Here is a 21,437-nt window from a genome sequence, read left to right as displayed (position 1 = left end):
CTTCACGTCATTACGCAAGTAGAGGTGACATGGGCCGCGAGATTGAGACACAGGCATTAGAGCTTTTTAATGCGTGTTTTGTTTGGGGCGTGGAAACCAAATTTAGAGAGGGCGTAACCGAACATATGAAACAGGAAAATACCGCCGTGTAATCCCTTTATTTCAGCAAAGTAACTGTATTCTAAATACCACCTTTTTAAACGGTAACTGTAACGGAATACAGTTACTCATATTTTGTATTTTAAAAAAGTAACGGCGGCACATGTATTCCGTTACTCCCCAACACTGTGATTTCATGGCATTCCTAATATGGCTAAATATATATATATATATGTACCCAGGCAGTATTTTCCCTCAAATCAGCAGACTTTGGAGGGTTATCCCGACTTTCTGTAAGTAAAATAGGTAACTTTCAGCTCCCTACTTCTGCTTCTTTAAACATTTTTCCCTCCATTACATCCAGACATGACAATGAGGAGGAGACAAACATCAAGGCTGCGAACCGCCGTGGGGAAGGGACAAAAAACGCTGGAAGGCTTTCAGACATAAAGCACCGTCCGTCTTGGCTCTCAACAATAAAATGCTTTTTTCTCTTCATTATGTCAGCAAGAAGGTCCTGAGTTCAATTCCACCATCAGGCTGGGGTCTTTCTGTGTGGAGTTTGCATGTTCTCCCTGTGTTTGCGTGGGTTCCCTCCGGGTACTCCGGCTTCCTCCCACTGTCCAAAGACATGCACTTAGTGGGGATAGGTTAATTGGTTAATCCAAATTGCCCATAGGTGTGAATGTGCGAGTGAATGTGAGTGCGAATGGTTGTTTGTCCCTGTGTGTTGGCCCTGCGACAGACTGGCGACCTGTCCAGGGTGTACCCCGCCTCTCGCCCTATGACAGCTGGGATAGGCTCCAGCGCCCCCCGCGACCCTGAAAAGGATAAGCGGACGCGAATGGATGGATGGATGGATGGATGGATATGTCTTTATTTGCTTTAAAGCTGTTTCGAACACCAAAGCACCTGTCTGCTCCTCTGTCTGGTTTATTCTGCCTTTACTCCCATGCAGATGCTGTGTGCTCGTACGCCCTGCACAGACAGCTCTCATTATTGTCCTACATACAAGCCGGAGCCCTGGCTCTTTTATAGAGCGTAGTTTCCTTTAGGTGAGCGAGTAAATAGATCAGCAACAGGGAAAAAAACCCACTTCCTGTCACATTTTAATTGCAGTGGTGAGATGAGGAATGGCATTTTCTACTGACGTCATATTCAGTCATCCATCATTGCCTCTTCCATGGAGTGAACTTTAGGGAAAACTTCATTTTCCTCCCCAGTGAGGGCGGAGAAATGCCATTATAATGTGTTTTACTCTTCCTCCACCTCCATTTTCTCCTTCTGCCCCTCGTCTTTTTTTCACAATTCCATTTCTTCTTTTCTCCGGATACTTTCTCCTGTCTCTTGTCACTTTGCTTCTTCCTCTCATTCATATTCTCTCTTTCAGCCACGGGGCGTTCAAGTTTCATTACGAGATAAAATGTATTCAAAGTGGGAGGCAGGCGGAGGGGAGAGGATGGAGAGATGGATGGATGCATAGCAGCCTGGTCAGAAAACACCTGAGGCTCTGTGTGTGCGTGTGTGTATGTGTGTGTGAAGTAGTGAGATAACAACTGTGTTTGTCTATGCATATTTACTAAAAATTGGCATTTGTGCCTGTGAGCATTTCCCGTTTCTCTGTGTGACAAGATGTGTGTGTGTGTGTCCTGTATGTTTACAGTGAGAATGTGTGTGAATGTGTTTGTTTGCCAGCAGCATGTGTTTGCATGTGAACACTCCCCTCTGCAATATTCCAGCTGTTTATGCATACTATCTGAACACACACACACACACACACACACACACACACACACACACACACACAAAGTCATTTCAGTTTAAGCACAAAATAAAAACAAGCTTTTTGAAGATTAGAGGACATTTAGCGTCATGATTCTTCTGTAACATGTACTCATGAAAACCATCAGTAGTTTGAATGTTTCCAGCACCTGGAGACAACCTTACTGCTGCTGGCATTAAAAAAGCTGCTGTTGGAAATGAGTAAAGTGGCACGGCATCAGTTTTGTGACTGAACAGGTGACCTGATTGCAAATATTATGCATTTGTAATCAGGCCACCTGATTACAAATGCATAATATGATGAATGTGTGTTTTATAACACACGCCCATAAAAAGGAAAATATATATAGATATCATTCTATATTTATCCAGTCATTTATTAGACTGGATAAACTAAGGTTTATCCAGTCTAATAATTGAGAAATTGTGAAATTGCACAAAACGTTTGTGCAGGACAACGCGTGTGTGTTATTGCTGCTGGAAGCACTTATTTATTCGGAATAACGGGGGAGAGGTTCTCAGGACAGGTGCGTAGTCGGTGCAGGTGGATGCTCAGACCCTGCAGTGACCCTTCAGTCAGTCACCCTGATGTTTTTGGCTGTTGTGCTTAATTTGCGCCAATTCATAAATCTGGTTTTCAGTCAGGTGTCACATTTTGATCTTCTTGACACCTCTGTGTCATTTTCATGTTTGAGGAGCTTCTTGTGGGATGAGGTCATAAGAAAAAAGGACGCTGTGGTCAGAGACGAGTCGACGGCTTTCATTTCTTCAAAGCTGCTGTGTGTGGACGTTTCACTTGTTCTTTTTATTTTTTGTGTGGTTGTGTTAAATCTGTGATCTAAATAATTACACTTAACGAGTTCAAATCTGATATTGAACAAGCACATTAAAGTTTTTTCTGTCTGCTAGAAAATGATCAGCTAGCGGCGTCAGAGTCTCAGAGGTGGGATATATTTTGGGGATGATAGCTGGTAGAGGCTGGAAGAACTTCTTGACCATTGCTGTGTTTCACTGTAAATGATTAAATAAGCACAGTGGCCTCAGGGAAATATATTGTGCTAACCCCTCCATCCTCCTCACTTGAACATAATCTCTGCTATTTTGGGTCATTTGTTGAAATGCAGCATAAAATACCAATATGTGATTTTAATAAAGTGACTGCACAAAGGGCAGACACTGACGCAGTTTGGGATGAAATCAGTAAGACTCATACTTGACCTCAATGCTATGTAAAGGAGAAATTAATGAAACATTATTGAATCTTATTGGGTTTAAATTAATCCGTTTTCATGGGTAAAGTTTGCTGAAATACTTTTTTCTTCATTATGAGTGAATGTAGGTGCTTCCTGAGTAATGACGTCACGTTTTGAAATGCCAGTTGTTGTAAATTATGTAGGAGGCTGGCCTTTCCAAAGATGAAAAGCAGCCACTGAGTTTGATAGTTTGCGTTTGCTGGAAGAGCACCGGATGCTTCATCTTCAGTAGCCGCTATTGTTCAGAGCCTGACCATGATTTCAGTCACACTCCTGGAGTCTGTCCTCTGAACATTTGAGTCACCGGTGACGTCCTGCAGTCAGCACAGGGGGGAGCACCAGTGTGTTGGAAAGTAGAGTTTGTAGAGCAATAAGAACTATGTACACAGAAATATGCCGATGCTTTTGTAATCACTGCAGAAAGCCTTCTTTTTTTTTGATCAAACACCCAGAAATCATTAGAGGATATATTATAAAACCAAAACGATGTCCTGTTAGCCTGTCATCCTCGTTCACTGGATTTCTCTGCAACATCCGCGCTGCATTGATTTAACGACCTCATTCAAATGAAAGAGGCTGCTGCACACTTTGACACACAGCTGAAGACGACCTCAAAGACGCCTGAAGAAGAAAGTTCATGCAGGAGCCGTCTTAAAAGGAGGAGGAGAAACACCTCCACACCTAACAGCGCTCTGATTTCAGGGGGACCCACTCCAAATGTGACATTAATTGCTTTACCAAAAAATGTATCACCTTGTCTAATTATAGGCAGACAGTGAATTAAGTCTGCAATAAATGAGTCGCTGGACCTTTCAGGGCTTTCTTTGCCAGCTTTTGACTGACAGGAGAACATGACAGGCTGGCAGCCGGCTGCCCGCAGGGAGACAGAAATCAATAGCAGGTCTGCAATGGCGACGGAGACGAGGTGACTCGGGCTTTATATCAATGGATTAGTGAGAGGTAGCAATGGAAATGTGAAAGAGATTAAAAAAGGGAGGAAAATAAAAATGTGAGCAGCGATGTGTGTGTTTTAGTTCCTGTGTGTGTTCTGTGTGTGATCTTTCCTGTTTGCTGCCCTCATGCAGATGGAGTGTTTGCAGAGTGTGTGTGTGTGTGTGTGTGTGCGTGCGTGCGTGTAAGACAGAGATGGTCATCTCCTCAATAAATTGGCGTGTGATTTAATGGCGTGTCGTGATGTGCTGCCGTTAGCTCGACACTTTTAATCATCTTGAGGGAAATGTAGATAGTCATTTGAGATTAGTGGACACACACAAGCGCACGCGCGCGCACACAAACACACACACACACACACACACTCTGTTAAAACAGGTCGATTCAGTTTTATTAAAAAACACTTTTCCATCGCTGTGAACACGGCTTCACCTTTAAAACGTTTTTTCTTCATATTCAGAACGTTTTACTAAGATTGTGGTTTTTTTTATTTCTGTGTGGATTAAAGACAGAGGCCGTTGTGTTAACATTAAAATCAAAGAAATGTTTTGACTCTTTTTTATTGTTTTAACTGCAGTAAAAAAACCCAAAAAAGCATATTTTCACTACTTAATGTTAATACTTGGATAGAAAATTATGAAATATATGTGAAAATATATACAAAGAGTTAGGGTTAATTTTACGTGATTTATGTGTGTAATTAACTATAATATGAGCTCTCACATGAGTGCCTGTGACAGAGAAAATGCTTTAGTCCTTCATGTTCATCATCTGAGGCTTTCTTCTCTGGTGCTTTTGTTGTGAAATACTTTGATACTTTTATTTGGGCAGCGTGAATAAGTTACTCTAAATTCCTGCAAAGTCTGAAATTACTTTCATTCAAATGACCCCAGAACACCAAACACAGGAGCTGGTAATATATTAAATAGAGATTAAACGAGCTGCTTTGGCCACAGAAGGAGACGCCAAAGTTCTTCTTTGTTTCCTCACATGGGGATAATAAATCATACAACACTTCAATAGTCTGCTTTATAAGACTTTCAGTGCTTCACACAAATATACATGTCTGTATGTTGTTCTTCGGAAAGTTAACATGGATTTAAAGCATTAAAAGAATTTCTGACTCGTAAAGAAAACTTTTGTAACCGTGAAACGAATCTTTAGTCATTTTGATCAAAGCACTCGTGATTCGTGTGGTTTTGGAAAGCCCTGCAGTTAAAATGTTCTTTGTAAACCACAGTGCAGTGATGCCATACTATTTAAAATAGGCCACATGAATGGGAACGACTGTGTGTAGGGGGATATTCAGCTTTACGTTCAGTAAAACGATGTGCTGTGCTCCAGCCTGCAGTAATCATTCTGCAGCGTTGGCTTTCTGCAGCACTGTGCAATCACATTAGAAAGGTGTTCTTCATAAGACAGGCCACTCGGATAAGCATAAATCTACATAGCAGCAATTTTTTGCCCTCAATAAAAAAGTTAAATAACCGCAATATGCTCCGACCTGCAGTCGTCACATTAAAGTGTCACCTCTCTGAAGCACTGTGCAATCATATTACGAGCCGTCCTCGCATGGACGTAAATCTGCGGAGACGGACTGAATCTGTGGGAGGACGGAGAGCCCAGAACCTGGCCTAACAGTAATCTGCATAAAGTATCTGCAAGGAGGTGGCTCCTGTGAAATATGTGCTCAACATCCCACAACAGAAGGAGCAGAGCAGAGCCTCCAATCTGATGGTGGCCATGGAGAGGCACGAGCCCCGACCTGCTGACTGGATTCTGCTGAACACGCTGGAAGTAAAACCTCACCACCCGCCATCTTCCTCCTCTTTCTCCATCCTATCTGGTCTCTAGTCTTCCCCTCCGCCTCCATCTCCTCCGTGTGCTCGGCTTTGTTAGACTCCTTCTTTCCTCTGCCGTCATCACCTTGTACACAGACTTCCTTCTTTGCTGTCTCTTCTATAGCATTCTTGTCTCTTCCTCTAATCATCCTTTCCTTCCCTCCTCTTTGCTCTCCTTTCATTTAGTCTGTCCACTCCTACTATCATATTATTTTACTACTTATTATTTTGTGTCTCTTTCTAAATAATTTAATTTTTTCTCTGACATATTCTTCCAATCCTATCCCTTTCTTCTTCTAATATTCCCCTCTCGCTTTGACATTAATCATTTTTCTTCTAAAACTGACATTTCCACCAATTCTGTCTGCAGCCAAAAATATCACCGCTACATACGCCTTTGTAGCAAAAATGCACGACATGTCTTCACAGCACTGCTGTAGGTCTGCTACATGACCGTGCTTTATGTTGATTAGCGATTAAAATGAAGGATAACCTACAGGTGGAGGAGGGTCTGTGGGTCCAAAAAGGGGGAAATCCCATCATCTAGAGACTGAAGTGGGCAAGCAGCTCATGGCTGACTCACAAAAATTACAAACGAAGCATCTGCAGCATGAATAAGACATTAATATATGACTGCAGCTCGGACCCACGTTAACGTCCAACCTACATTCTTTGATTTCCTGTCCAGCACGTCTGTGAACTGGAATTTTTCTCCTGCTATTTGAACAATAAAAAGAGAAATGATTTCTTATCAGCTCTGCACTTTTATATATTCATTTTATTTATTTTTAGCACCAAGCCAGAGTGTAAGTTATGCATCTCAGCAGCCCGGAGGCAGACAGGCTGCTGCCTGCTAATATAAACGCTGTCTCCTGTGACGCTGACAGTACTGGGAGGAGGTAATTGGGGTCTTTAGTCTGCAAACGGCGTCTCTCTCAATGGCGTTATTCACCCAGAGAAATCAGACGCAAGAGGATCGCATCTACTGTCCACTGCCGAGGTCGTTTTTTGCCGCGCTCATCGTTAGATGGCCGGTTAACTTTTTGGAGGAATAGTACCTCGGCCTTATTTCCTCGGTCTTGTTGCTATAGCGATCAGGAATATCCAACTGAAAATAATGACGTTTCTTTAACCTGCGCTGCACTCTGCAGACTCCGTCTGGCAGCATCGAGAAATAAGATTACCCAGTGCGTAACCTCTGCTGTTTGCTCCATCGCCAACTGTAATTGTCTGGAAAGTCCTGCAGCAGTAATTTGTAGGACGGACCCTGTGAGCGGATTGTGTATGGGGCTCTCTATCACCGCTTAGAGTCTGTGCATGCAAATTAGGGCCACGCAGATATTAGTTACAACTGACAGGAGCCACTGTGTTAAAGGGCCTGCTGTGCTACCAGAATTAGCATCTTCAGCTAGGAGGACAAATGAGATGAGAGCGATCCTTTAACGCAGGGCAAACGGGGAGAAAGGTTACAAAGCTGTTGTAGTCCGTGCTCTACTCTAGACTTCATTTTACTTTTTATTTCCTGCACACTAAAGGTACACAATAAAAAATCTGTAAAATGAAGGAACTGTTTTTCTGATAATGAATTTTACAATTTACATAAACCTCTGTAAAAACAACATAATGGCAGAAAATTACCAGGACACAGGCTGCTGTGCAGTACTGCACATTCCTGCATTACATAAGGATGGCGGGTAGAATACAACAGTGCTACACACCACTACATGTGCCATTAAATGAGTCACAAGGATGACAAAAATAAATCATTCTTATAGCTGAGTTTGGAAAAACACTTTAAAAATGTTCTGTGTGAAATTTTAATGCTGGTTTTGTATCTCTGAATGAACCAGAACATCAAGTTCACTGATATGAAAACACAAGGTTGAAAGCTCACATAATATTAAAAACTGGCAGTTTTCCTGTCTCAGACAAAGTCCATTTTTTGAGTGGCTCCATGTCTTTGTCATTTAGTACAAACTGTTCTTATAGTGCTGTGATGAATGCAGTTTACTTAAAGCCAAACACTAGGAGAAGGACAGGTTTGCTGGTGTGATCACCAAAGTGTCTACATTTGTCTGTGTCAGGGAGGAAAAAAAGGTTTTCTATTGCCAGACACAACCGTCTGCAAACAATCATGGCTGACACTAAAGGAAAAACATCTGTCAGGTCAAAAGTGCACGCCTAAAATATTTTAAATATACTGAAATGCAGTTTTCTTAGTTATTTCTAGACATTTTCTGATAAAACCTCCAGCAAAACATCTCCACAGTTTAACCAAAAAGCATTTCCCTCATGTTCCTAATGGTGTCAACATCTGGAAAATGCCTCGTCGTTGCATTAAAGACAAATGATCACAAACGTTGGTGAGGGAAGAGCAGAAGTAGAAAGTAGAAAAAAGGGAAAAAGAAACAGGAAAAGGGAAAGTACCTTTCTTGTGAGTAGCTTCATTTTTGGAGCCTTTGGGGTCTAATAAAAAAAAGATGAGAATTAAACACAGCATATACTAACAACACGTTACCAACTACACGTTGTTTGTCCTCGTTAAGGAAAACAACCGCGTTGTCTATCAAGGAGCGAACAAGACAGCAAGGCTCGATTATCTATGGTGTCGCAACACTCTGCCAACACTCGGCCGGGGTGAGTGTGTGGCAGCGGGGGAGACTTGGGGAGGGGCGGGAGGAGGGGGGCAACATACTGTGAAGGCAATAGCAGGAAGGAGGGATGCATGAGACTGTAGAGAAACAATCTACTGCCATACTGCAGCGGGCAGGACAGGAGAGGCGATGCGCTGAGATGAAGAGGAGGAGAGTTGCAATGCAGTTCTGTCAAGAGGAGCTGAAGTAAAACTAGCAAAATGCACTACAGGAGATGCAAGAGGCCAGAGAGAAAGAGGAGGAAGAGGAGGAGGGCGGGGAGGTGCAAAGACTACATGTCAAACTGGCTTCATTTAGATTTTTCCCTTATCTTGACGGTTTTGACCTCGGTAATTTTGGGCAACAGGTAGATGGTGACTTACACATTTCACAACAACTCGAATGAAACAAAGCAGCCGATTCTCCGTCCCCATCGATATTTCGACTGGCAACAGAAATGGCACTAACCCTAAAGGAATGGATAAATGATCACCAATCTTAGATGTAATTCCAATTCTTCCTATTAATATGAAGTCATTTGGCTGAAATGGAGCCCATCTGGATGACAAAAGGTCCTACTTCAACCCCCCAAGAAAGTAACAGCCTCTCACAAACGGGCCACATTATATCGTAGCTGAGAAAGAGAACTTTTAGTCTGCACAAGGCTGATTGATAGTGGAAAAATGCCAACCCGCTAATGTCAAGGAATCAGAAGTTAAAGCCGAACGATTCATTGCTCCGAGATCTTTCCCCCATTCGCCCTTGGAAAGATAAAGACTTAGCCCGATGTGCCACTGAACGTCAGTGGCTCATCGGATTGGTCTAAAAAAGTTTAAGAAAGGAAACAAAGTAGAGATTTTCTTCATCAGCACATGCTCACAGCTGCCGGCTAAACTGTGATTTAACACCAAGCCGTCTAATTTTCTGCAAATCAAAGACTTCCAAATCAGACATAACGTCAGAGTCGACCTTCAGGTATTAAACGGTTCTCATGCACTCAACAGCAAACACATTTCATTTCAAGCTATTAAAATTTTCTCTTCCAGTTACTCAGAATTATGAACAGAGGCCAACAATGCGTCCTATCGATACACGCCGAGGAGACTGTCTTCCTTTCGTAACTCATGTTTGTTGATCGATGTCCTATTTTGTCTTCGAACTGCACTGAACTGAGAAAACCGGGCACATCCTGCTTTGCTGTACTTGACAACTGCCAATGTGAAGGATGGGAACTACACCCAGTAGAAGTCTGCAAGCGATATTGTAATCTGTCACTGTCAGCCTGAAAAAAAAGGGAAACGGCTTCTAAGATAGATGGAAAGTATTCGTCATGACCATGAACTGTTGTAGACAGGTGACTTAAACTCTATAATCTGCCCGAATCCACCAAAGGCAATTTTTCCTCCCTCCTCTGTGCACGACAGTCTCTCCGTGTCAGGACTAAGCCTGGGCTTAGCCTCGCGGCCAGGCGGCCCGTCGAACATCACCTGATCCTGGCATTAATACCACAGCAGCTTTGGTTTTTTGGACTTTTGCTTTGCCAGCAGAGGGGATCTCGTAACGCAAGCTAATTACTAGCACCGTGCACAATCAATTCTCCTGGCTTTGCAGCAAAGGTACAGAAATGAAACCAGAGGAAAAGAAAAAAGCTCGCCTCTGCGTTCGAAGCAAAGATGCTTTGTCAGACAAATACAGGGTTTTCCCCGAATGCTTTTCTCTCTACTTATACCCCAGGGTCCCTCCATCAGCCGAATGTTGGACGCATCTGCCACGTAAAGCCCGAGAACAGCAGCCCGTGGCCTGATTGTGTGGGGGAAGTGAACAATTACACGCCAACCTCTCCATCAGGCTATTTAAATGGATTTGGTGGGCTTAAACCTTTTTTCCTCTGGCTAGTAATTAGAGGTGCGACGGCGCAGGAGGACCGAATGGCCCTTTATAAGGCAGTATTCCCCTCCTTATAAACTTATTAGCCACGGACCGGTGGACTGCAGAGGGAGGAAGACAGAGTAATGTACCCATCGACTCCTTTTACACATCTCAGAGTGGCTGTGTGCAGCCTAAAGCTAAAGAAGGTTTTTGCTATCTGAGGATCAAAAGGAAACAATAATAATGTGAGCTATTTAAAGCAAACAGAAGAGGAGAGGAATTCATTCATTTCGACAACATGGCTCATTTGACAGTGCTCTAATTGCCAGCTTGATCATTTCCTGTTCGGCTCACGATAATGAACAGATTTAAACTTTTGACTGCAGAAATTAATCCGACCACTCTCATTCGCCTCTTTCCTCCACCTCTTAGACTCCTCTCGTCCGTTTTGGTGCCCTCACCATCCTATTCAATATTCCTCTCTTTGCTGCCCTTGCCGTTCTGCCTCCTCCTGCTAGACGCTCAACTGTGATCAATATTTTTGTCATAACTCTGGGGAGAGTCACCTCTGTGACGACATTAAAGTTCCTCTCTCCTTGCAATATATCCCTCATCCAAATTTCCTGGCTTGGAAAGGAGAGGGCCGTTACCTTGAATACTAAGAGAGCCACAAGACCTTCCTCTGGGCGAGAATGCCCACTCACCCGAGCAGATTTCAGCGCTTGCATCCTTGTAGAGTTGAGAAAAAAAGAGGAGGGTGTAGATATTGTAGTTTGCATCCCAGAGCTGCTTATTCAAGACTGCTGCAAGTGTAATACATAACTGAGGAACACTGGGTCCACTGGGAACTGTGTTAGCATCAGAGTTCCAGCTCTAAGCGAGCACAAATCTGTTCTGTGTGCAGTGCGACACCCTGCATTTCACTTCTGCCACCTGCACTTCTTCCTAATCTCCCATCGTGGGCAAATCCCTCCAACTTGTGTCTTTCACTTTGTCTTTCTCTCCCCCCACTTGCTCTCCCATCCATTCCCCCCCCCACCCCCCACCCGCAGCCATTCCTCCATCCTACGCTCATTACCTTATGCCCATTAATCCCATTAAGTAGCCATTAAACAAGTGCTGATAACACCAAATGAACGTCAAGCTCCGACAGCTAATAACTAAAGTCCCGCCTCGGCACGTTCAACTCCAGCAAGGAGAGAAGGAGGAGGAGGGAGTCGCACAACACAAGAGAAGCAAAGAGTTGTGTAGCTTTGTGCAGCAACAGCTCCTCCAGCTGTGCAAGGACAAAGTGAGGAGGAGAAGGAAAAGAATCTCTCGTCCCCTGTGCATATTTACTCAGGTCCACCGAAGCAAAGTGACGCAGTGATGATTTTTCAGTGAGAGGTCTTTGATATCAGGAGGAGGGAGCTTTGCCAAACAAAATAAAAGGACTGTTTCAAGGAGCAAACACGAGCTATGAAGCAACAACGGGGCCGCTCAAGAGTGCAGAAGATGAAAACCTACTGAAGCACAGATTTTAAAGCTGGTGACACACTTAGTGTCTTCTCAGGCAAAAAGCCCTGCCTTGCAAACACGGGGGAGTCGGAGGGTGGGGAGTTTGGTTCGCCAGTAGCCTGTTCAGGTCGAGCCTGAAACCAGGAGCTTGGTCCGAGTCATTGGCCTTGCTGCTGCTCGGCTTGAGTGATGAGGAAGGACAAGGTTATGGCGGAGAGGGAGAGGAGAGTCACAGTTGTAGTCGGCACCATTCATCAAGCGTGCACGAAGACACACACTTGGACACAAGAAGAATTACACAAACCCTCCTCTCCCTCATTGGTTCCCTCGCTAACCCCCCATCTCTCCCTCTCATACACACTCCTTTATCTCCACAGCGCTGTGTGGCCATTCATTACCGGAGTAGTGCATCAGAAGGACTCGGTGCTGCTGTCTGAGGAAGTAAAAAAACCTCCTGCATGACCTCACCTGCTACCTGCTCACCTGACCAAATGTTTCAAGAGACAGATGCTAAAATAAAGGAGGGCTAAACAGATAAATAGGGGACAATTTCTTTAATAATGAACTTGTCTTTCAACCACCGATAAGGAAAATGGATATGCAGGAAGAGATGAGGAAAATAAAAGGAAGAGGGAAGAAAAATGAAGATTAAAATATAAGAGAATAAAATAAAAGATCTGATCACTATGCAGAAATAAATAAGACCAAATGATGTGTGATGAGCAAGGAAACTAATAAGGAAGCAAAAATTAAGAACGCAGCTATAAGCAGCAGACAGAAATAACGAAAAGGCAAAGACAGATGTGAGGTTTGGATGAAACACTGTAAAAACTGAGAAAGCAGGAAAAGAGAAATGAACGTAGGATGAAGTCATGGATTATAAACAGCTCGTCCTGAATGTGTCACGAGTGCTTGCTCTCCTCTCTCCAGCAGACGAACTAAACTAAATCATACACTGGACCCCTGCACCGGATCACTGGGATTTCTTCTCGTGCTGCCATAGTCATAGCCTGGGGCAGATCTCATCACTTCCCCATCCTGTCCCCTCCCGCCCTCCATCTACTGTGGCAAAATTAGCAGGGCTGGTGCTAATTGGATGAGCATGTATGATGTGTAGGAGGGAAAAAGAGGAGCACGGGGAGCTCACAAACAAAAAAACAAGAAAGAAACTATTTATGACATGCAGCAGTGGTGAATGAAGAAGAAACACCCAGTGCATCATGGGAATTCCCCAGCAGCCTACGCCTTTTGCAGCATAACTAAGGGAGGATTGAGGGTCACCTGATCCAGCCCTAACTATGTGCATTAGCAAAAAAGAAGGTTTGAAGCCTAATCTTTAAAGTAGAGATAGTGTCTGTCTCCTGAATCCAAACTGGAAGCTGGTTCCTGGGGCCTGAAAACTGAAGGCTCTCCCTCCCGTTCTACTTTTAAATACTCTAGGAACAACAAGTAAGCCTGAAGTGTGAGAGTGAAGTGCACTAATGGGGTGATAGTGTACTAGGAGGGGATATGATGCTTTCAGGACTTTGCACGTGAGAAGGAATTTAAATGTATTTCTGGAAACAACCAAGATCAGCAAGGTCAACGAAGGGAAGATAAATCTCTCTTTTTTTAATCCCTGTAAATACTAAGAAATTACAGTAGTCCAGCCTGGAAGTAATAAATGCATGAACTAGTTTTTCAGCGTCACTCTGAGACAGGATGTTTCTCATTTTAGAGATATTGCACAAATGGAAGAAACCAGTCCTACATATTTGTTTAATATGTGCACTGAAGGACATATCCTGGGGTTCCTCACAGTGTTACTGGAGACTAAGGTAACGCCATCCAGAGTACAATACACTCAGTTTGTTGTGAATTTAGATTTACATTTGCTATGTTCCCCATCATAAAATAGATATCAGTTTTACTGTAGACAGAATATCTCAAACAGCACGTGGGAGGCGTTCCATCCAGTAAAATAACGGTGGTACACAACAAGAAACAAAAAGATATTTGAAAAGCAGGTCAATATTAAAAAAAGACACCAAAATGGATTCATATAAATAATACAACAGTGAAGCTAAATCTAGTGTGTTTCCACTCCAAGTGCTTCACACTACAAGGCTCATCCATCCATTCTGCACCACACAAATCCTTCTCACTCTCGCTCTGATGGATGCTTCAGGGCCAGTTTGGGGTTCACTGTGTTGACCGCCTGATGTCACCTGGATGGTCCCGGGGTTTGAACCACTGACCTTTCAAATGGTGGCCACCCCACTCTGCTTCCTGAGCCATAGTTGCCCCAGGCACTGACCCGACTTCCTCGGGCAGCTTGTTTCGTAGCTGTGCGGCTCTGCATGTGTTCACTTCTGCTGGTTTTAGTTAAAAAAAACAACAACTTTGTTCTAGTCTAAATTGGAAATTGTGCAAAAGACAAAATGAAACTGTGTGACGCGCCCAGTGTGTTCTCAGGGTAATACACAGTTATCAGGGTGTCTTCACCGTGTTGGAGAATGTGCACAGGTGACGGTGACGTTTCCACTACAGCAGCTGACAAGCATGCTAGTTGAAGGATCCCTTCCTTAAAAAGCTTCTAAGGAAACACGTTCGAGCGATCCGTGTGCTGAATGCCACATCATTACAGACACGTCACTTATTAAAGTGTTCCCACTTAGCATGTTATGGTGATGATTATTTTTATTATAATACCCCCATGCTATTCTAGTTCTTCCTTTTTTTGCTCCCTGCCTGACTCCCCTACTGTGCAAGTACATTTTTTTTGTTGTTGTTTCTTTCCCCCCGAGTTTACGAGGCCGCCGAGCTGTCAAGCTGTTTATTTCATGGGTGTGATTAATGCAGGGGTGTAGTCGGCTGGTAGGGGACGCACACAAACACACACACTTACACACAAAAGACTGCATGAATGAGCAAGTCGGAGAGATCACGCTGTGTTACTCTGTCGACCTGACAACCATGACAGAATCTGGAAGTTCATGTCGGGCTGTCTGCTAACGATGGCCCCTGACACAATTAGCTGAGCACATTATATAAAAGATGGGCTCCTCCTCCTCGTCCATACGTATCTTCATTACAGATCTGCGTTCGTTACAAATTTACCCCAAAACAGAAAGTATCTGACATCTGAGCTCATTTAAATAAACGTGTCTGTGTTACAGGGGACATTGGGACTCTTATTATTCTGTGCGTGTGCGGCACAGCGCCGGAGAGTAATTTCATCTGCATTAAAAAAATTTATTACATCGCATTAGAAGAAGGAAAAAAAGATTAAAGCTATAAATTCAAATAACTGCCACACATGCCTGTTTAAATCCTGATTTGTAAAGGTCAGTGCAGTGCTAGCTTCAGTAAATCGCGCGGGAGTGTTGCTGAGCAGAGCTGAGGAGAAATCAAATTAAAAAAACAGAAATGATCTCCAAAATCGGCTCGCGACAAACACCTGAGCAAACCCTCGGCAGGTCGGCCATTCTGTAGCCAAGGCAGGTTTAATAATGCGCACTTAGTCACAGCGAAAACCCTCCGCTCCTCTCAACCCTGTCCTGCGTGAACCGAGATATCCTGCTCACCATATAATGGGTTGTACCATTATGGGCTCAGCAAAGAAAAAACAGAAGAAGAGAGAAGCTCCATGGCAGCATTCAGAAACAAAGCTGTGATTCACTTGTGCACATTCTGTGTACCTGTGTGCTCAGTGTACAAAATATTAGCAACACCTTTAAATTTCACCTGTTTTTGATTTAGAGACGATGGGCAGATGCAGAGCAGCAGACAAATAGCATCGCATGCTGACCTGACGCAGGCAGCGTTAGGTAATGTACGTCATCCCTCCAGGTTTGATCACCGCCAGAGATCCCAGAAAACATCTGGGTGAGAAGTGAACGGCAGAAATCTTTTCAGGTTATTGAAAAGACGAAGGCGAACCTTCTTTCTACCCCAGCAGGTAACATGCCACTTACTATATTACACACACACACACAAGCAGAGTGCTTAACAAATATATTAGACCACCAACAAATTAGTGGTTTATGCCACGGCTGACCTGAATGGACCAGGCAGGTTCTGTGTGTCGCAGCGTTTTTGTGTTTCTGTCTAGAATGAATTCGGATAAAGTCTCATGTTAAAAAACACATTTTCAAGGTCAGCTTCATGATTTATTGGTGGGAAACTAACAAAAAGTCCAATAACTTAAAATATTCTCATCTTAACATCTAAAGGTTTAAGACGTCACGTCACATTTGACCTCTGACCTCTCCTTCAAGGTCAACAAACTGATGTGAAGGTCAAAGTTATAATAATGATTTATGGAGATATTTAAAACTATGTTTCTTACTCCCATCTTTTCAATGTCGATCTTGTTTGTGTTGGAAACGTTTGTTTTATTAGGTATTTTTTATGTATATTTTTCATCTAACAGGTCATAACCACAATTCCTATACTAGGACGATGCTTTATCTTATTAATAAATTTTTATTATAAACCAAAATACACTTGGTGTTTATTACAAAACATTTAAAATATGAATAAATCATGAAATAAATACTACACATGTACTATATTCATTTAAATAAAAAAATATACAAATATTTTAGTAGGGTACATTAAAATGTGTTTCAGTGGGTTTATTAAAGTATGTTTAAAAAGAAGAAAGAAAAAAATGAGAGCCGCCTCAGAGGGGAAGCTCTCTGAGAGCTTCCTGTTTTTTAATGTTTCTCGTTAATCCAGCAGAATGCTCTTTAATTAAAAATATAATCATGTAATATCTTATCCATGAATTTTAAAGTTTACAGTTTTATGAAAAAGCAGTGAAGCACATTATTATTTTGCATCGATGAACAGTAAAAATGAGTTTTAGTTATTTTTATTTTACATTTCTAAAATATTTGACAGATGGTCTCATACATTTGTGAAGCTCTGTATACACACACACACACACACACACACACACACACACACACACACACACACTGATCTGATCACAACCATTTTACATGAAACAGATCAGATCAAATTGAGCCAAGTGTAACGGCCATTTAGATATTTATAATTATTAATTAATGGTTTGGCAAATCTTGATAATAACCTGAAAAGGTTCACTTTTCACTAAAACTTGGACAGCGCCTAAAACGTGCGGTGATTGGGTGATGGGTTCCCGTGTGCTTTTGAGGTTCATGTTAAACCTCCTGCAGACCAAACTGCTGCCAGGTAAGACTCAAACTCCTTACACATCCCACTGATCTGCTTCTGATCAGACTTGGAGGGGAACTGAGCGTACCTCTCACTAACATTTGAACCAATCTTCATCCTTTAAGTGACGACAGTAGGACAAGATTTACTGTCTGGACTGCAAGGTGCCAAGGATAGCAATGCTTTGGCAGCCGTATATAAAAAAAACAAGTAAGGCACATGTTGTAACAGGTGATTAAAGGTTAATACTTAAGGAAGACGTGTTGATAAAAGCTGGAATATCACCGGGGTACCAATATTTTGTACACATGACCCAACAAACCTAACGGAAGACATTAGAAATTTCTCACATCCACTTTATAAAATCTCAGTTCTGGCAGTTTTAAACATGCAGCAAGGCTTAAATGTCAGTCAGTTTGTCTGTCTGTTCAGATGCTTAAAGATGCTGTAAATGTATTTTTAACCCATTGCATTAGTCATAGACTTTGGTGGATACGGAGGGCTGCCCCAGTTCTCTCATGTCCAGTCTGTGTTCCTAATGCAAGAAGTTTAAAGCAGAAACCTCTGACATGTGTCTTTATGGGGGCTTCCATTCAGGGAGGTCACTTAAAACTATATCGTCATCATCATCATCATGAAATCATGGTCAGCAGCACACTCATGGGAGAGAGGCACATTACCTTGACCACCAAAACAAGCACTCAGGATACTGTGTGGATACCAAGGAATGTAGCCAACTAGCTTAGTCCTTACTGGGGATTTTGTCATCTTACCATATGATTGTGGGTAAAAGTGCAAGGCTGGACTTGTGTTAGGGGAAAAAAAGGTGGGGGGAGGGAGTTTGGGGTCTGACACCTAAACTGAGCCGTGGGAAGAATTACCTTTGTTCCACACTGCAAAGGGCAAATACAGAGATCGACAAATTGAGAACAGACAAAAACATTGAAGTGATTAAATATACAGCAACAAAGTTTCAGCAACATCGATGTCTAAACATGTTATTTTCCTTTTTTCAGTTAAGCTAATAAATACAAACCTTATCTTTGGTGACATTCTTGGCTAAACAGGCATTTAGAGAAGGTAATAAAATGCAGACACAGCGCAGGTCTTTTCAGGGTACGTTTGGCTACATTCCTGTTTTATCCGACTGAGTCTTGGTGGCAACGCCTACCTTTAAAATTTGGTCGGATTCTGGCATCGTACCCCGAAACCTTGCCCATGAGCTTGTCCAGAAATTCGGACGGTGGCATCGGGGAGGCAGCTTTCCTCGCTGCAGCTTCTTTGGATGCTGCCAAGCTAGAAGAGAGAAAGGTAGACATGGTCAGCAAGAGAGGAATGGTGGATCCCAACAGATTTATGCAGCCTGGCAGTGTTACAAACAAACAATTACGTTTCATGTAAATGATCCAAAAAAGACCTGATTAACCCCAAAGATTACATAAACCCCGCCATTCAAACCTTTTACTGGCAGACATGTCTGTGAAGGTTCTTAGTCATCCAGGTCATCGTAGTCTAAGGAGCTTGGAAAGTAAGGCATCTGGACTTCTTTAAGTTGCTTGAAGACATTTCATCTGAGAAGCTCCTTCAGTTCCAAGAGCAAATGGTGGAGAGTCCCAGATTTTAAGCCCTATGGGAATGTCCCCCCCAAGAGGGTCATGGATTGATCCTCTACCTCTACATGAGCCAAGGTGTGAAAACGGGTGTAGGTCACAATCAACCAAGTTACGGGTGAATCCATAGTGAAGCCTAGTCCCACCCTATCATGTAATTTACAGAGGTCAAATGCCCCAGGGTGTGAGTGGGCATTAAGGCATCTGGGAAGAGATCTCAAAACTGGATTATAAATGGCAGAGAGTCAGTGTCATAAGCCCTCTGTTCAATGATGGTCATTCACAGTGGAGATAAATGGCTTCTTTCACTCCTCTTTCAAACCATCTGTCTTCTCCGTCCAAAATGCTTAAAATCTGGGATTCTCCACCAGTTGCTCTAACAACTGAAGAAGCTTCTCAGATGAAATGTCTTCAAGAAATTTACAGTAGTCCGGACGCTTTTCTTTCCAAGCTCAATAGACTTTAAGTGAACCTCATTTCCTCATTTCAATGACCACATCACCATAAAAGAATTACAGAGCTAAAATCACAGGTTGGTGCACTTTCACCCAAACATGATGTTTCTCAAACACAGATGAAAAGCAGCCATCACGGGTCATGAACACAGGCTGTCATGTGTTACAAGGAAATCTGACGAAAGAACCAGAGCATGGCTGAAGTGTACGAAAAGCCACAGCGTACGTACTCACATGTAAGTCTGAGCTGTTGATGGCCTGAGAGCACATCTTTTACTCTAGTTTAAACAAATTTGGTAACAAAACACGTTCATTTGTGATTCTAATCTATAAAAACAATGTACCCGTGTGAGAAAAAGCTGACAGCCAGATTCTTTGTTGTTGTTGTTCATTTTAACAAAGAGTTGGTTCACACTAATAAATGATTAAATCAAATATCTTAAAAATCACCTTTGGTCCTCTGGAGGTTTTCCCTGCTGGCATAAAGCAGCTCCCGTCCACACCACAGATTCAAATCAAATTAAATTTATCCTCATTTGATTTCATTTCGTTTTATCTATTTTAATTAAAAACTGACTAATTAAAACTTTACAGTCTGTGACTTTAACGCCTGGCTACAAGAAACATGCTTATTCTTTTCATGAAGTTGTTACTCAAATGCTGTGATTCACTTAACCAGCTCCCATTGATTTTGCAGTTCAGTTCTTTACCTTATTAAGCTCATCATGCTCATTAGATGCTCTCTGCATAATGCCAAATCCCCAGCACAGCCTTGAGCCCACAGACATACAACGAGTCCAGAGCAAACAGTCAATAACGCTGAACACACAGACGATGATGGACTGCGCTAAAAACCAAAGCGAACAGCTACGGCACATCAAAGAAAGACAAACAGGCACCAAGCGGCTCTCCTGTTGCCATGAGGATCACTGTGGTGACCCAGCTGAAAATATTGGTCTTGACAGATATAGTAAATGTCAGTGCAGCTTGGGACATAAACGCTCCTGCATTTATTGAAATGAAGATGAGCTGTGTTCGTTACCTACAAATGTGGCAAAAAGTCCAAGTCATTAAACTTCCCACTGCGAGGCCTGAAAATATACTCAGCATTTTACTGCAGGGGAGCATTCCTAACTCAGAGCTTAAAGCTAAACAACAAGGGGCCTATTACGCTTTCTGTTATTTTCTGTCATATTAGTTCTCTCATAATGGTAGTGAGGAAATTTCTAATGATGAGGTCAGCGTCTGTACAAGTTCAGTTCAATTCAATTTTATCTATATAGCATCAAATAAAAAAATAAAAAAACAGTTGCCTCAGGCACTGGTACAAAAAGCTGCAGGCTGCAGTAAAATCTCTTCATATGATTATCAGACACAAAGTTCTGTGAACACACTGCTGTTCAAACCTCTGTTTGCAAGAGGAGGCCAATCAGAGGAAAGCTGGATTTAAAGGGAGGCAGAGGATGAACTGAGAGGCACAGACCATCGTGAGTCAGTCTGCAAAATCTCACTTCAATTTATATGGCATCAAACCAACAGAACAGTTGTCTCAGGGTAATTTATAGTGTAAGGTAATGAGCTTCTCACCTGGAAAAAAAATCTGTATTTAGAATAGGACTATCTGAAACTCGTACATGTAAAAAAATCACAATTACATCCTAATAGATTCCAAAAATCTATTAGGATGAGGAAAAATCTGTTTCCCACTGTTGAAGCCTTCCCAAACATCCTTACTTTATAAAACAACATATCTCCAAAACTTTGGATATTTCAGATCTGAGCACCAAATGCAAGCTTCTGCAGCTGTTCCAGCTGTCGTGACTCCGAGCTGATTATTAGTTATTGATGTGGCTTTTAGTTCCTGTGCCACAGCCTGTTTGAACCCTGTGGTAATGCACGCCTCTGAATTTGGAATTAAATGCTTGGCTGCTTCAGTTGGATAGAAAGCGAACTGACAGTGACTCTGAACTGACCCGTGGCCCGACAGTGGAGGTGCATTAGTGGCCACTTGTAGTACAGTTTGTATTTCATTGCATCATTTCCTGCTGGGTCCAGAGACAGCACGGACAGCAGTGCGATCCGAGCTATAAATACGCTGCTGAGCTGACCCACTTCATCTGACCGCAGCTCCACGATGAGCTTTGTTATCCAGGAAGACATGAGAAGAACTCTGAAAACCTTTCACCGTGCCAGCTTTGTCCTAATGAGTCGATGAATTAATCAGCAATGAGGACTGAATGAGGACTGGGTAACTATTAGTTTC

The 21,437-nt window shown here is 42.6% G+C and overlaps 1 protein-coding gene across 4 annotated transcripts in view; it reads right to left on the bottom strand.

Moving 5' to 3' along the window:
- Positions 1–21,437, bottom strand: part of glra1 (glycine receptor, alpha 1) — a 133,318-nt gene that overhangs the window by 89,913 nt on the left and 21,968 nt on the right. For 2 of the 4 annotated variants that reach the window (XM_026185126.1, XM_026185135.1), the window contains exons 2-4: positions 18,281–18,405; positions 17,991–18,002; positions 8,354–8,392 (exon numbers count right to left, since the gene is read on the bottom strand). In XM_026185126.1, the coding sequence (XP_026040911.1) occupies positions 8,354–8,392; positions 17,991–18,002; positions 18,281–18,405 (176 nt within the window). The remainder of the gene's footprint in view (positions 1–8,353; positions 8,393–17,990; positions 18,003–18,280; positions 18,406–21,437) is intronic. The other 2 variants (XM_026185144.1, XM_026185152.1) reach the window with 1 other exon arrangement.

Source organism: Astatotilapia calliptera, chromosome 2, assembly GCF_900246225.1.
Source record: "Astatotilapia calliptera chromosome 2, fAstCal1.2, whole genome shotgun sequence".
In the NCBI taxonomy this organism is placed as follows: Eukaryota; Metazoa; Chordata; class Actinopteri; order Cichliformes; family Cichlidae; genus Astatotilapia; species Astatotilapia calliptera.
This window is presented reverse-complemented; position numbering and strand designations above follow the sequence as displayed.